This window comes from Grampus griseus (genome assembly GCF_964374135.1).
Source record: "Grampus griseus genome assembly, chromosome: 16".
NCBI lineage: Eukaryota > Metazoa > Chordata > Mammalia > Artiodactyla > Delphinidae > Grampus > Grampus griseus.
In genome coordinates, this window is record NC_139010.1 from 38,565,281 (window position 1) to 38,581,284 (window position 16,004).

Sequence of the window (16,004 nt, forward strand, 5' to 3'; positions counted from 1 at the left end):
CCAAAAAAAATAAAAAATAATAAAAAGATCACTTCCCAAATATAGAAAAAAAATACATTCATGTAACCAATACCCCAATTAAGATTTAGAACATTTCCATCATTCTAAAAATTTCTCATTTCCACCTCCAGTTAGTCCCCTGCCACTCATGACAGGAAACCACTGTTCTGATTTCAATTACCATAGGTTAATGTGACCTGTTCTTGAACTTCATATAAATGAAATCATATAGCTTATATTCCTTGGTGACTTGCTTTTTTCACACAACATTTTTGAGATTAACCCAAGTTTTTATGTGACTCAATAGTTTATTCTTTTTATTGCCAAGGAATACGCCAATTTTATGAATATATTACATTATCCATTTTCCTATGAAAGGTCACTTTCAGTTTTTGGCTGTTATGAATACCTATAGATGTGTGGCTATAAACAAGTCTTCCTGTGGATGTATGTTTTCATTTTGAAGCTGGGGGCGTGTGGTAAATGCCTATTGAGATTGCTGGTTTATGGGATAGGTGTATATTTAACTTTATAAGACACTGTCAGTGCACAGTTTCCAAGACTGCACAGTTTTACACACCAGTCATGTATGAGGATTCCAGTTTTACATCCTTGCCAACAATTGGGGGTGCCAATCATTTTCATTTTAGCCATTCTAATGGGTATAAAGTGGTTAAAAAAATCAGGTTAGTGGCTATTTTGGTGGGAGAGGGGAAGGTAGTCTTTGGGAGCGGGTGCAAGGGAAGATTCTGGGAGGGCTGGTTTACCAGTTAGCAATTGCCTCGCAGCTCTGAGGTAGGAGATAGGCCCCAGGCTGAGCAGCTGCAGCTGATCTCCTGCCAACGTTTTGAGATGGGATACCAGCAGGAGCAGTGGGCCCTGATTGGGTGCGTTCTTGTGGATTTCCTGGCCTGACACAAGCTCAGAGAAGGCCCTCAGTTTAGGGGAAGGACAAGAGGGGGAAGATGCCTGCTGGAACCCATCTTGGCTGAGTGATGTGCCCCACACCAGGACCAAATATGGAGACGATTGGCCAAAACCAAAACCCAGAAAACTGACCCTATATAAGCAACCTAAGTTGCCCCTATTGCGTGCAACTCACTCTGAGCCCGACTGTGTGCTCCTCCAAACGTATTTTGTTTTTTCCACACATACACTGCCTCTTCCACACGTATTTTGCTTCTAATAAACGCTTTTATCTTTTTCACATTCTTGGTCTCTTTGCTAAATTCTTCAAAGAAAACAAGAACTGAGGTCCTTTTTCCAGCTTTTCACCTCCGGAATCAGCTCCAAATTCGTCCTTCAATATATGCTCTGCAGACGGAATTCCCTTAATCGTCTCTCCTTCGCAGTGAGTGTGATGCTAAACAGTAGAGGGCGCTAGAGATACATTGAGGGAGGCAGGCGCTTTTCTTGCTGTTTCAGTAGCCGCGCATCAGTCCAGATTTGAGTGCGAGGACACCAACTGGGTGGCGCTCTGCTCCGGCCACATTCCCTGGACGCCGCCGGTCCCTCCACCAGCTTGCGGCCGGCCTGGCCCGTCAATCATGTTCCCATAGCCCTCCTGACAAGGAGGCCACCAGCTCCAGCCCCCTATCCGGTCTGCACCGGTGTGCCACCCACCCATCACCTACTCCCTGCGTTTGTCCTATCAGATTTGTCAATCAGCAAACCGGTAAAAACATATTACCAAAGGACAGATAGAAATCAAATCTGGTCACTTACTGGATTATACTTCATCAGTGGAGATGAACAGATAATTTATACAGACAGGAGTGAAAGAAAGAGGAAAGAATGGAGGGCGGGAGGGAGGGAAGAGGGGAAAAAGGGAGGATGAAATGTGGAGAAATGCACAGCCACCAAAGGTGCACAAACAGAAGCGGCTCTATCCAATAGGCCCTTAAAAGTCCTTTAAAGGATCCCAGGCTGTGGGACTGTTTTGGCACTACACCGCCGCTTTTTTGAGGTTTCTCTGGCTATATGTGATAACGACACCATTTTTAGACATCTGGAGTCTGATTCAAATTCCAGCTTCACCACTTCCTAGTTCTGGGGCCTGAGAGATGGCATCTCCTCCCTGATGTGTACTTTCCTCACTTCTAAGTGTGGGGCAGTTTCTCCTGGACTGCTGTGGAGTTTAACAAGCTGATGATGTGCAATGACCTAGTACAGTTCCTCAGAGCTAGTGCCTTTCTCCCCACGTTGACAGTCATTCCACTCTGAGAAACCCAACTCTGAAATCGAGAGGGGAAGAGTGATCTGAGCAAATAATTCCATACTTGAAAATGAGGGGAAAAACCCCATAATAAGTAGATATTCCAATCTGTCTTCATAAAGGCATATTAAATTAATTAAATCAATTAAGGGGCTTCCCTGGTGGTGCGGTGGTTGGGAGTCCACCTGACGGTGCAGGGGACGCGGGTTCTTGCCCCAGTCCGGGAGGATCCTATGTGCCACGGAGCGGCTGGGTCCGTGAGCCATGGCCGCTGAGCCTGCGTGGAGAGGCCACAACAGTGAGAGGCCCGCGTACCGCCAAACAAACAAACAAACAAATTCAATTAAGAAATATATCCATTTTCTTGAAAGATCCGGCCTTATAGAATGTAATCAGCAAAATACATGATCCTTTTTTTCCCCAGTCATCCATTCAAACCTGCTTGGCAGGTAGCTTCTCCCTGCCATTTGGATAAAATCTAGGGCAAGTCCCATGACTTTTTTGAGCACTCTTATGTAACAATAAATTTTTTCCTATAACTTCTACTTGCAAAAACAGGTTATGTTCAGCACTTGAAATGTCCAGTCATGCAGTGATCCAAACCTCCAACTTCATTTATTTTTTTATTTTTATTTAAAATTTTTTATTGGTGTATAGTTGCTTTACAATGTTGTGTTAGTTTCTACTGTACAGCAAAGTGAATCAGCTATACATATACATATATCCCCTCTTTTTTGGGATTTCCTTTCCATTTAGGTCACCACAGAGCATTAAGTAGAGTTCCCTGTGCAATACAGTAGGTTCTCATTAGTTATCTCCAACTTCATTTAAAGTGTACGCCTCCCCCTCACTCCTGCCCTGACCTGGGCTCATGCGTATAGCAGGCCACAGCAGAAGATCGGCTTGGAGCACTGTTTTCCTGTTTCTCCAATTTGTGCTCCCACTCCTCTTTTCCCAACTTGCTAACAGGGATTTCTGGTCATCCACACGGGGCAGGGAGGGGGTATGGGAAGGCCACCTACGGGGCAGGAGAGGTTCTAACATGACCAGTTATGAACTAGAGTACTCACGAGGGTTCTTCAAGAGCCTCCTTTCTCTGCAGGTTCCTGTGACTCAGGTTTGCCCCAGAGTGTGGGTTGGCACACAGCCCCCTCCCCATCCCCTTTAAAGGTCTTATTACATTTTTTGGAAATGGAAGTCTGGAAATTATGCTTCCTGACACTTACGAACAGGGTTCCAGGATGCGTTTACCAAATGTGAGACACTCAGGTGAAGCTAGAGGGTGGAAAGAAGGTAAAAAATCATCCTTTTCTCCCTTTGACTGTGACATTTATGACAGCAGGATGCTCAAGGCTCTTGCAGTAATTTGAGCAAAGAATTTGTGCAAATTCTGCCCAGTCATCATTATGGGATACCAAATAGGCAGCAATGGCTTTGAGACCTGGCAGCAGTTACGAGGCAGGGAGGTCTCCTCCTCAGGGACTGCACCTGCACAGCCAAGCACAGGGCCTGGCTTTCCCCATTTCTAGGGAACATCTGTATGGTGCACTGAGTTATCACCCCAATCCTTAACCCCCCCTGTAGCTGTATCCATTGCTATGGTGCTTTGCAGTTCCTCTCACAAAAAGTGTAGTTTACCTCCCTGCCCCTTGATTTTGAACTTGGCCACATGACTTACTTCAGCCAATGGGATATTAGGTGACACAACACAAGCAGAGTGTAGAAATGTGTTTGCCCTTCTTCTGCCTTCCCCATGAGAAGAGCTTTCCCTGGGTAGCTGCTGCCCCTTCAGCTGGAGCTCAGAATGAACAAACATGGAGCAGGCCTGGATAAGGACCCAAGCCTGGCCAGACCCACAGCTTGAAAGTGAGTTGCCTAACCTAGATCAGCCCACACTCAGCTGACCCATAGATGTGTGAGAAATAAATGCTCATTTTAGTATAACACCGAGATGTTGAGATTGTTTGTTATGCACCATTATTCCAAAAATAGCCAACTGATACAAGCAACTTTTCTCCTTTTAGCTTCATCAGCCTCCCAAGAAGGCTGTGTAACTTGTGTCATCAAATTCCCTGTATAAAATCACTCTTTGCTAAGAATTCTTTTTCTGGGAGAAGAATTCTTAGAAAATAATTATTTTTCTGCTTGAGTCAGAGTTATGTTCATTGCTGAGAACAACTAGAAAACCTGAACAAAATACAGAAAACTTCTTTGCCGAAGAGCTGCCAAGTTGACAAGCATTTGGTGGACCACGATCTCAGAAGAAGGAAAGCACAAGGAGATGAGCTGACGTGCTGTGAACCACTTTTCCCTTCAGAAAACTGGCTGATTCTAGTTAAGAGGCTGAGCATTTGGACAGAGGGCCATGGCTAAGAGGCAGAAAAGGCAGCAGACGCTCTGCAGCTGGAGAGACAAGACACTGGAGATTGGGGTTGCCAAGGCAGCTGGGGCTGGAGGGGCCAAGATGTCAGATAAAAGGGAGACACAGAAAAGAAATTCTAGGGAATTCCATGGCGGTCCAGTAGTTAGGACTTGGCACTTTCACTGCGGTGGCCCAGGTTCATTCCCCATTCTGGGAACTAAGATCCTGGAAGGGATGCTGCGTGGCCAAAAAAAAAAAAGAAAGAAAAGAAAAAGAAGTTCTGAAATGTGAATAACATTTTAAAGCCGTTAAAAGAAAAGGAAATGTCAACCTAGAATTCTATATTCACAAAAGTTTTTGGTGGATTTCTTAGGATTTTCTATATACAAAACCACGTCATCTGCAAATAAATATAGTTTTACTTCTTCCTTCATGATCTGGATGCCTTTTATTTCCTTTTCTTGTCCAGTTACCCAGCCACTGCAATTTGGCAAGAGATAAAGAAGGCATAAAGATTGGAAAGGAAGAAGTAAAACTACCATTCACAGAGGCCATGACTATATACAAAGAAAGTACAAAGAATCTACAGACAAACTATTACAAGTGACTTGAGCAAGGCCACTCACTAGGTACAAAGTCAACATACAAAAATCAATAGAATCTCTCTATATTGGAAACAAACAAATATAAAACACCTAAGAATAAATCCAAGAAAAGAGGTGCAAAAACATGTTCCTGAAAACCATGAAACATGTTTAAGGAAACTTGCAAAAGACTTAAAGAAATAGAGGGATACACCATGTTAATAGGTTGAAGATTCAACATTGTAAAGATACCAAATGGCCACCAAACTGATCTATATACTCCGTGAAGAATCCAGCCAAATTCTAGCACTTTTTTGGTGTGGAAATTGAGAAGCTGCTTCTAAATGTTTTATGGAAATGCCAAGGGCTTCATTCTGCTGGGGTCACCTTGTGGACAGTATCGAGATAGCCCAGGCTGGCTGTCGTCTCTGGTCTACGGGAGGCACTTGTGTATTTTTTACCCTGACTGCATCTGTAGACGGGGGCCAGTCCAGTATATCACCCCCACCTGCCCATCAGAGCAGAGAGCCTGCCTGTCTCTTGCCATTGAGATTTTTCAACCGTGAGTAGGCCATACCCGTCCATTCTGTCCTGCAAAGGGAAAACTTACCAACTTTTCCAAGTGGCCCTGGAAAGGTCACTGACAGCCATGAACCTTCCCTTGAAATGTGGAGGTGGTTGGCACCTGTGGTTTCATGACCCCAGGTGAAAGGGGAACAGTTCCATTTTAGTAGCTGGCTATACACACAGAGAATATACAAACAGAGAATGCCTATTATGTGTGTGCTACAGCACTATTAGAAATTCCTGGAGCGTGGACTACATTAAAAATGTACCCGTGAAATAAGTGAGGAAAAGCAAACACAAGGTATTCTGTGCGTATGGACCACCACCAGCAAAGCTTATATTTGTGCATTGGCAGACAATGGAGGTGAAGTCAAAGAGGCACAAACCGACGTCAACATTCACTACTTGCTTTTGCAGAAGTTGCTTCACTGCCTAAGAAAAGAGAAGATTCTGTTTTAAATGTTGTTCGAATTACACAGTAACGAGGCTTGAATCTGCAAGTTTAGTAGCATTTGGGTGAAAATACAAACTGTCTGATAAGTAACAGTGACAAGCACAAGGGCTGCCGGTGACCTTGAGTACATCTTCACGGGAAGTTGAGGGAACTTCCATCTTAATGAAGTTTACACCGACACCTACCATAACACAATAATCATAGTGGAATTGCTAGGCTTACGGGAAAAGCTTTCAGCCCTGTGGGCTATGCTTTGGCCACATGCTTTCACCATTTCATGCCCAAAGTGAGAGCCCCAGGAGCGGACGCCCAGAACCCGTCCACCACTTGGTACCTGGGTGGGCTGCTTTCTCCTGCAGGTGTGAAGCGAGTGAGTCGCGAGCCCCAGGAGCCTTTTCTCCCAAGCCGTGCTGCCCAGGCATCCTGGGGACTGTTCTGCACCTACATGCTGATCCAGTTTCTCAGATTGTGCTATTTATTGTGGACCAACCGAAATAAACGCTTTGGGCAGTTCATTTTCTCCACCAGGCAGAAGGCAGAGAAACCACAGAGGAAAAAAGTGGAGGCTGAGCATCAACACATCATCAGTTTTCCAAGTTTCCCTGGCACTCCATGCAACGTGCACAGCTATGCTTTCGCTCTAGAGAGTATTTCTTCCCCATGCCTGAGATTCCGGTCCAGTTCGAGACTGGGATGACCAGGAGCCAGGATTCCAAGCCCAGGCAGCCCCACGGGTAAAGAAGGATGGAATGAGTCGGGAGGGCCTCTCGTGCTGGTGAGATGTAACCCAGCGGCCGCAACACTGTCCTGGCAGGGGCTCTCTTGTCGTCTCTTCTCTCCTGCACAACGGCACTCGTGATCCCCCGGCTCGGGCTGGTCCTGCAGCCCAGTGAGAATGCTGGATGCGGCGTCCAGGCCTGTGGCTGTCAGGCCTGGCTGTGGGGAGATAGGGCTCCTGGAGCAGACCCGAGGTCCCTGCCGGGGTCAGGGCTCAGTGGTGCAGCAGAGCGCGTGCCAGCGCCTCACCAGCTCCTTGGGTTTGCTAAGCATCTCGTTCCAGTGCTCCAGCTCTTTGCCTCGGGCGTACATGTAGGGGCCCACCACCACCCGGCCCAACTCGCGGCTCCCTGCGGAGGGGCGGGGCGGGAGAACACTGTCATTCTCTGGAGCCCAGAAGCCACATGACCTCATCCATCCCCAGTGCCTTCCCTCTCTCTCTCTCACTCCTCCCCTCGAAGGAAGTAGCCAGCCCCCTCCCTCTTTAACAGCCTTCAAAGAGGTCTTGACTTTGATCTGGAGTGGCAGCTGGCAGGGGAAGGGAGCCCAGGTGGAAAGCCTGCCTTTCCGTCGGGGCACCCACTCTGCCCCCACCCTCCCGGTGGGCCATCAAACCTGCCTCACATCAAAGAGCCGAGGGAGGAAGGGGCCCCTCCAGAAGGAAGCCCTCTTCCATCAGCCTGCTTGTATATTCAGGGGGAGTATCCAACAATGATTTTCACCCACCAACTACCACAGTGGAGAAGGGGCTTGAGCTCTGGCCCATGAGACCAGCTGGCCCGACAGCTCTGCCTCAGTGACAGTGGACACTGGGGTGGGAGGCAGTATGGGAGAGCAGCCTGGGATAACTCCACCCTCTCATCCACACTGAACCTGACCCAGGACCCTCAAGACTTGTACAGAAGGCGTGAGGCAACACAAGGGCACGTAAAGAGCCACGGCACCAGGTCGTTGGGCTGGTGGCACGTAGCTGTGCCGTCTCCAAACTCTCTGGTGATCTGCTCCAGGAGGCGGTAGCAGAGGCCTTCCTTTAACCTCTTTCTAGGGTGCCATGGACAATCAAACCCGAGTAAAGCTGGGTGTGAATCCCAGCTCCCTCACTAGCAAGCTCCGCGTTCTTGGGCAATCATCTCAGTCTCTCTGAGCGCTAGTTTCCGTAGGCGGAGAACAGAAACCATGCAGCTCCCTCCAAAGGGTCCGTGCTTCCTGCATGCACAGCATTGCCCCCACGGCCTGAGGTTAAGGGGGCAGCCTTACTGTCCCCTTCGGCCCTCTGCAGCACTGCCAGGCTGAGGCTCGCCGTGTCCAGCTCAGCAGGGTCGGCCTTGAAGCTGAAGGTCTCGCTGTACACAGGGTTGGCGGAGCCCAGCACAGCCGAAGTCTTCTTGCACTTGACAAACTTGTTGTGGTTCATCAGAGACACCTTGACAAGCACACCTGGGGGGCAGTGCAGACCGCGGGCTAGGAGGGGCGAGCAGGGGCCCAGTCTCCAGCCTGTGGGAGGTCCGGCTGGGAGGGCACATGCCCCGCCTGGGCGCCAGGACCCCATTACTCACAGCTGCTGCAGCCAAAGGGCGTTACGAGAGGAAGCGGGGTTGATTACGGGGTTGATTAGTGTACTGCCTGCAGCCGAGGAAACGCTCGGCTCCCTTCCTCTTCTCTCCTCTCTGTCTCCGGAACGCACCCACGGCCGGGCTGGGCTTTGTTCCTGGAACCTAGCACCACACTCCCATCCCTCCCCACAGGGGGCAGGTCCTGCCTGCCGGGTGCTCAGGCCTCCTGGGGCCCCTAAACACCTTCTCCTTCAGAGGCCAAGTTTTTTTGGGGGGAGGCTTAGATGGGTTTTGGATCCGCAGTGGAGGGTTGAATGCCAGCTTGCTTACAGAGGGCCAGAGGCAGAGACGCATGGGGGCAGACACTGTGGCTGGGAGGGTTCACAGTGGGGCGGGACATGCGGGGTGAGCCCGAGCAGGGCTCCTGTGCCCCCAGCTCCCAGGCTCCAGTTGAGTGACCAGCTCTGCACGCAGGGGTGCCCCCGCCACCCCCAGCTCCCGGGGCAGGGGGGCTCAGGGCCTCTTCCTGGAGGAACTGGAACCTTCGCAGAAGGGCAGGGGCGGAGTCAGGCAGCGCAGGCAAGGAGCCAAGACACCGCTTTGCGAAAAGGGAGGGGCAAACTTGGTCTCAGGTGTCTTAGGGGTCTTGATGGAGGCCAAGGAGACGCAGCCCTGGGATTCACATAAGGAAGCAGCTTCTCACGCCACAGCCGCGCAGAGCGGGAGGGCGTGGCTCGGGAGGCAGTGATGCTCCCAGCAGCACATGCGAGCAGAAGCTGGACGGCGGGGGTGAGGGTCCTAAGCTTACGGGGTGGGCCCTGCCCCAGGGCGAAGGCTTACTGACAAAGCTCGCGTCATCCTGGAGGAGTCGGAGGCCCTTGGCTCGCAGCACGATCACCGTGAGGCGGTTCAGGCAGTCGTTGTAGCTGAGGCAGAACTGGAGGTCGCCAAACTTGGAGGGAGGCTGGAGAGGCCGAGAGGAAAGCACCCCTGTCACCCTGGTAGGTACTGGAGGCCCCCATGCCCTCCTCCTTCCTCCCAGCAGGCAGGCCCTGGGTACTCCGTGACATAGCCACACTCCCTCCTGGAGCCCACCCACCATTTTACAGATGGGGAGTTGAAGGGGCACGCTGAAGATCACACAGTAGTAAGGACCAGAGCTAAGGATTCAAACCCGGGTCTGGGGTATTCCAAGGCCTATTCTGAGCCACCCGGACCCTCACTGGGGGTTGGGGGAAGGGTAGGTAGTTTCCTTGGCTGGTCCGTTTGGGGTGTCATCTTTCACAGCTGTCTGATCTGGATGGGAATCCAAACGTGGATTTTTCAGGATGCTCCAGGTAATCTGACCTCCAGGGCAGAAGAGGCTCAGGCACCCCTCCCTGCCCAGGCTCCACACACCCTCCTTGTCCCACGCAGCTCCGGCCCGGGCCCACCATGCTGAGTCACGCTTGTAGGGGTGGTGGGCAGTATGCTGAGGGCTGACACTGGCCAGCAGGTGCTGGGCCACACCTGCTGGCTGTCCACGGTAGTCTGACACATGGTGGCATATGTCTGGTGACCCTGACCTTTACCTCCAGGCTCTCAGCCTCCAGGTCTCTCCAGATGACGCGCCGACAGTCGCCCGCCAGGGTCTCCGTCCTCAGGGGGAACAGCACCTGGCCCAGGAGCTGGTGCTTCCTCTGCCTGTCCACGTGGTACACCGTGAACCTCAGCACCCTCTGGGTGACACTCTTGCTGGGCACCTGAGGGAGATGAGGGCCCAGCTGGGCTCAGGTGTGGAGTCAGGGGATGGGATGGCGTGGTATGTTCTGGATACAGGATCCTTCCATGAGGGGTGTCTCAACCAGGGACCTGTGCACCCCAAACCCAGGCATCCTCGGGGGACCCTTTGCTGCCGTTGGGCCAGTATCCCGGGGAGGTGGCAGGGTGTGCTCCAAGGACCAGCAGCACACACCACCCCCTGGACCTCAGAAGTGCAGGACCTTAGGCTCCACCCAGACCCATGAAGCAGAATCTACATGTAACAGGGCATCCAATGATTTGCCTACACATAACCGTGTAAGAGGCTCCCGCACTGGAGCCCAGGGAACCCGCCTGTCTCTGCTACCTGAGTTGGGCACCTGAACAGCCCTCTCCCTGAGACTCAGTCTCCTCACCTGTAAAACGGGATCATGTTTCTTACTCTCTGGGTTATAAAACCACGAATGGCAGATGGTTAATTAATAGTGATTTTCTTCTCTTTTCTTCTTCTCCTTCCCCTTCCCCCGTAAAGCACAGAGAGGCCAGGAGCAAGTCGGTGCAGGGACAGGGCAGGGAAGTGATGGGTGTAACTACGCAAGCATGACGTGCGGCTGATCCAAGCCTCCCCACCTTGGATCTGGATGTCCTAAGAGGAGCAGGTTCACCTGTGAATTCTCACAGCCTCGGCACCAGCAGGACAGCCAGGGGCTGGGCCGCGTGCCACCCCTCTTCTCAGTGCTCAGCCCCGGAAGAAGGCAGGAGTCACACTCTTCCCAGATGCAGACTGACCTCTCTGTACCTTGCCGACCAGCCTGCTGCCCTGCTCTTAAAAATGTTTGTCCAGGGTCTCCCTGCAGCTCTTGAGTGCTGGCTTCCCGTAAGGGCCCCAGTTACCTGCTGAGGCTCCCAGGCCGCCGTGAGCTTGGCTCAGTGCCCCGGCAGCCTCAGCACCTCCAGACCCTGAGCACATCCACCCACCATGCTGCCAAGGCACCACCTGTCGCAAGATGGCTCTCAGGTCCTGCTCTGGCTTCTGACGGGACGGGTGAGTTCCTGCCCCCACCCCAAGGGGCCTGGGGGGTCTCCCCCTCCACCTTCCGTGGATAACCTTGCCAGAGAGCTCCTCGTGTTCCAGGGCTTTGGAGTGCCTCCTTGAGCTCCATGAGCCAGGGCCTGGCATTCAGTGGGTGTTCCAAGAATATGTTTCTGTTTCTCACCTCCAGGCAACCTGGACAGGAGGAGCCTAGCCCGCTGCCCCCTCATCCCTCAAGTCTCTCATCTTCCCCCACCATGCAAGGGTGAGGGCTCTTGTACACCCTGACCTGGCAGGAGGGGTAAAGCAGAGCCTGTGGCACAGGGGTCCTGGGGGCTGCAGAGCCGTGGTTAGCACAGATGGCTGGGGCTCTCCTGCGCAATGTCTGTCCTTCCCAGGAGGGAGAGGGCCCCAGACCCTGCCCGCTCCGGAGGCCATACCTGAAAGATGAAGTGCTCGTCGAACTGTGGGCTGGTTGTTCCGCGTTTGGTCTTGGACTGGAGGAAGCGCCGCTCATCCGGTAGCAGGTGGAGCTTCACCAGGGGGCTACAGGGCTCTGAGGGGGCTTGCAGCCGCTGTGCCTTGATCAGGCCCACCAGCAGTCGCTCGGCCCACTGCTGGTATTCCACAGAGAACCACAGCCGCCCCAGGCAGCCCTCAGGGAAGTGGGTCTCACTTTTGTCCTCCGGGATCTTGTAGAGCTCTGGATTGATGGTCCCCACCACGCATGCGTCTCCTACAACACAGGGGCTGGGAGGACTGGCAGGCCAGGGGAAGGCGGGGGCATGGGGGACAGCAAGCTCTGGGCTCCACTGCCACACCTCTCCTGGCCCAGCCCTTCCTGGCTGAGCTTTGACCAGGCAGTTCACTGGCCTCTCCTGACCACATTCGCCCCGCTCTCTTCTCCAGACTGAACACAGCCCCTCTCTCTAGTGCAGCTCCCCTAAGAGGTCTTCTCAGCACTGAGGCATTCTACATCCAGGCCTGCTCCTCCCTGGGGCTCCTAGCGGAGGCCACAGTATTCATTCAACCCCTGCTCTCGTGACTGACCCCCACCCCCAGAGGTCAGGGCCTGCAGGGCGGGGCGCAGTTCCCAGCATCTGGCCTGGCCCCTTTCCATGGTGTCCAGAGGGTGTCTCAGTAATATAGTGTTGTCCCTGTTCTTCCTCTTTAAATTAGAAGGGCCCAGCTGATTACTGGGTGGTTCCGGGGAGGCCTTCAGAGCACAGAGGCAGCAGAGAGCGGTGCGCCCAGCTTCCACCATGCCGCCTTCTGCATTGGCCAACCCATCATCCGGAAGCAGGACACAGCACAGGTTCTGCACCCAGGAACACCAGGGTTCCAATTCCAGATCTGTTGCTTACTGCCTCTGTGACCTTGGGCAAAGCACTGTTAACCTCCGGAGCCTCAGTTTTTTAATGTGTAAATTGGGGTGATAATCCCTCCCCCAGCCCCAGAGTTATGGTCTAACTCCAAAATGTCACATGAAACCGTATCTGGCCCAGGCTGGGGTGCGGCAGGCATTTGGTAAACCCAAGCACCTGGAAAGAGTGGTCACTGGGCAACTCTGGCATCCCCAGGGCCATGCAGGCTCTTTTCTGGAGCCAGGCCCATGAAACCAGATGGGTCCGCCCTGGCCTGAGCAGACCATGACCCCTGGGCAGGCCCTGGTGGGCACACTCACCAAGATTGCTGCGGGTGGCATGAGGCAGGAGCTCCGGGGCTGGGCAGGGGTCCTGTGGGGCCTGGGCCCACTCTCTGCTGCTCAGGGGCACCCAGTCTTGGCTTTGGAGGGAAGGGGGCACCACGAATGGTACACCTGGTGGCCTGTCCAGAGGCACGGAGATAACACGTAGGTGGCTAGTGAACAGTGTGGCCTCAGAGCGCTCAGCCCAGAGGGGTTGAGTGCCAGGCACTGGAGGAAAAAAAGCCAGCAGGAGCCAGGAGGAGGCAAGAGCACCATTTTCTGGGCCCACACCAGGACACACACACACACACACACACACACACACACACACACACACACACACAGCCAGAGGCAACACCTCTGTCTGCCCACAGCAGTGCTGACTTGGAGAAGGAGCACAGCTTCTGGAGTAGGTCTGCCTGGGTTTGAATGCCTCTTCTGCCACTTCCTAGTTGTGCTATCTGGACCCATTACTTACGTCCACTTAGCCTCACTTTCCTTAGCTGGAAAACAGGCTTCATAACACCTGCCTCACAGCTGTGGTGAGAACTGTGGGGTTTCTTTGTGATAGCTCCCGGCCTGCAGCACAGAGGAGGCCCTCCATAAACACACCTTTCCTTCCCCATGCCGCTCCAGGGGAAACGCCACAGGGAGGGCCCGAAGCAAGAGCAGGAGCTCCCTTGGCCCCAAGGCCCCAGTCCTGCCTCACCTGCTCGCCTGGGTCCTGGCATCCGGTGGGCAGAGCTTGTGTCCCTGTGTGCTGGAGGCAGCCGTGGTCCCTGACAGCTCCTCATAGGCGAACGTGGCGCAAAGCCTCTTCCAGAGACACCGGCTCACCACCATCAACAGCAGCAGTAGCAGCAGTCCCCCAAGGATGCCCGCAATCACCAGGGCCACCTGCTCTGGGGGCAGACACCACCGGGATGTGATGCCTGGGGAGAGCCACTCCCCTTCACACCACTGGCAGGCTGGGGACAGAATTTGAGCAGCAAGGCCACCCCCCTGGGTTGGACCCCAGGGATAACACAGAAGCAGGTTTAATGTATCTGCTGGGGAGGGGTGTTGCTGGCTGGGCTCTGCTGGGTCTCAAGGAGAAACCATTTCCCTTATGGTCCTAGTGCACTGGGCAGAGCTTTCTAGTTTCCCTTGGAAAGCAGCTGGCCTGGGACTTGGGATTCTGGGTGAAATGAACCATTTCCTTGTGCTCCTGCATAGAAATTAACCCTTCTCTTATGAGAACCGCCATCTTCCCTGGACTCCTGTTCAGGCTTGAGGGTGAGCTGGGCACCCTGCACTTAAGGAAAGCAGGGGAAGGGATGACGGCCTGGGGGGCACTCAGAGCCCTACCCTTTGGGTCCTGGAACCTGCTGAGAGGCTGGACTGTAGCTTGAATTCTGTAACTTTCTCTAAAAACCGCTCCCTCCACCGAGCCCTCTCTCACAGCAAGCCCACTTAGCGGAGTCGGTGGGAGGCGGTGGAGGGGATGTGGATGAAGATGGGAGCAGCGAGCGTGAGAAACCGAAACACAGGCACTCTGCTACCGGCACCTGCACCCCACACTTGCCCGGACCTGGGAGGCTTCAGTCTGAGCCGGCTGAGAGAGCTCGGACCCTCGATCCTGCGCTAAGCAAGGAAGGTCCCTCTTTCGGGTCACGTGCGGGCGCGGGGCTTCCCAGGCTCTGGGGTCAGGACCCGGTTGGGTGGTGAGAAGGAAAGACACCCACACCTCCTGACCCGCAGCTAGCTGCGAGGAGCGGGCCTTACGCTCCATCCCCGCACCCCGCTAGGAGCGGGAGGCAAGGCAGGGCTGCGCCCCAGCAGAGGCCCGCGGGGTGAGGGAAAGTGCTGCAACAGGTGGCTGAGGGGCCGGGGCGCGGAGCGCGGCGCCGGGGTAGCGGGTGAGGAGGCGAGGGCACTTACCCTCCATGGGGCTGCTCTGGCCGGCCGTTGGGGCCGTTGGGGCGCGGGCCCGGGGCTCGGTCGCCCCTCCCGCCGCCGCCGCCGCTGCAGCCGGGCGGATTTTTAAAGCGCCGAGCGGGGCCGTCGGACTGACGAGGGGGACAGTACCTCGTTGCGCTCCGGTCAGCAAAGAACGGCGGGGGCAGGGACCCAGCTCCCGGAGGCCGCGGCTCCGCCCCTGCCCGGCCCTGGTCGTGGCCCTGGAAGGGCGCGGAGCCGACCATGCGCTCCCGGAACCGAAGGGCTCCGCGCGGGGCGGGGCGCCCGGGGGTCCCCGCGGCTGAGGCGCGAGGGCCAGGTTTTTCGGGCGCAGAGCTAAAGCCTGCTCCGCCCGCGTCTGGTAGACGGCTCCGCACCTGGCTCTTCACCCCTGGCGGCCTTGGCACGCGCTGTGCCCGTCTAGGAATGCGCCTCCACCTTCCGCAGATCCTCTGCAGACTGAGGCCCAGCTCCGACCCCTGCTCCCGGGAGCTTTCGCGGATTTCAGGGCCGAGTCTCCGCGCCCTGTCCGGCCCCGGCGCTGCGGTCTGACCGCGGGGGAGCGCAGGGCAGCGCCCAGGTTTACAGGTTTGCCGGCTCAATAGACACAGACAGCAATGAGGCGTTGGAGAGCGCATATTCCGCAGCTCAGTTGGGTTAATAATAGTACTCCCTCTAGGGTTAACGTATCTAATGTATTCAGATAGGTGACTGGCTCAAGGCTGGGGGAGCGCGGCGCGTGCCAGCCTCTATTGTGATTATCTGACGGAGGGCGGTTTCGCCTAGGCCTTGTCCCTACTCTGCACCCACAGTAACCTTTGTTTGTTTGTTTTCTGGCCCAGCCGTGAGGCTTTCGGGATCTTAGTTCCGCGACCAGGGATCCAACACATGTCACCTGCAGTGGAAGCGAGGAGTCCTAACCACCCACTGTCACTATTTCTATAGTGATTACTGTCAGACTGCAGGGGCTACGCCAATGGAGGCTGGTGAACGCAACCTTGACGGAGAGGCTGGAGTAAAGGCCCTCCTGGTCCGCAGCCTGCTCTCAGCCAGCGTGCAACCCCGTAGAGGATGAGCACTCTCCCAGGGCCCCG

General features: G+C 54.3%; 1 protein-coding gene across 1 annotated transcript; it reads right to left on the minus strand.

The window, feature by feature from the left end:
- Positions 1-6,281: 6,281 nt before the first annotated feature.
- SYT15B (synaptotagmin 15B) lies at positions 6,282-15,002 on the minus strand. Its single transcript, XM_082673236.1, has 8 exons — positions 14,893-15,002; positions 13,682-13,874; positions 12,970-13,112; positions 11,726-12,021; positions 10,084-10,254; positions 9,353-9,476; positions 8,217-8,396; positions 6,282-7,309 (listed from the first exon to the last, which is right to left on the minus strand). The coding sequence occupies exons 1-8, from the start codon at positions 14,897-14,899 to the stop codon at positions 7,167-7,169; spliced, it is 1,257 nt and encodes a 418-aa protein (XP_082529362.1). The 5' UTR covers positions 14,900-15,002; the 3' UTR covers positions 6,282-7,166.
- Positions 15,003-16,004: the final 1,002 nt, after the last annotated feature.

What these genes read in the sequence shown, in the direction of transcription:
- SYT15B (XM_082673236.1), bottom strand. An exon ending in TGCCACCCGCAGCAATCTTG is followed by an intron (nt 12,022 to 12,969) that starts GTGAGTGTGCCC and finishes CCTGTGTTGTAG; the next exon opens with GAGACGCATGCGTGGTGGGG. An exon ending in GCAGAGGGCCGAAGGGGACA is followed by an intron (nt 7,310 to 8,216) that starts GTAAGGCTGCCC and finishes GCCCCTCCGCAG; the next exon opens with GGAGCCGCGAGTTGGGCCGG.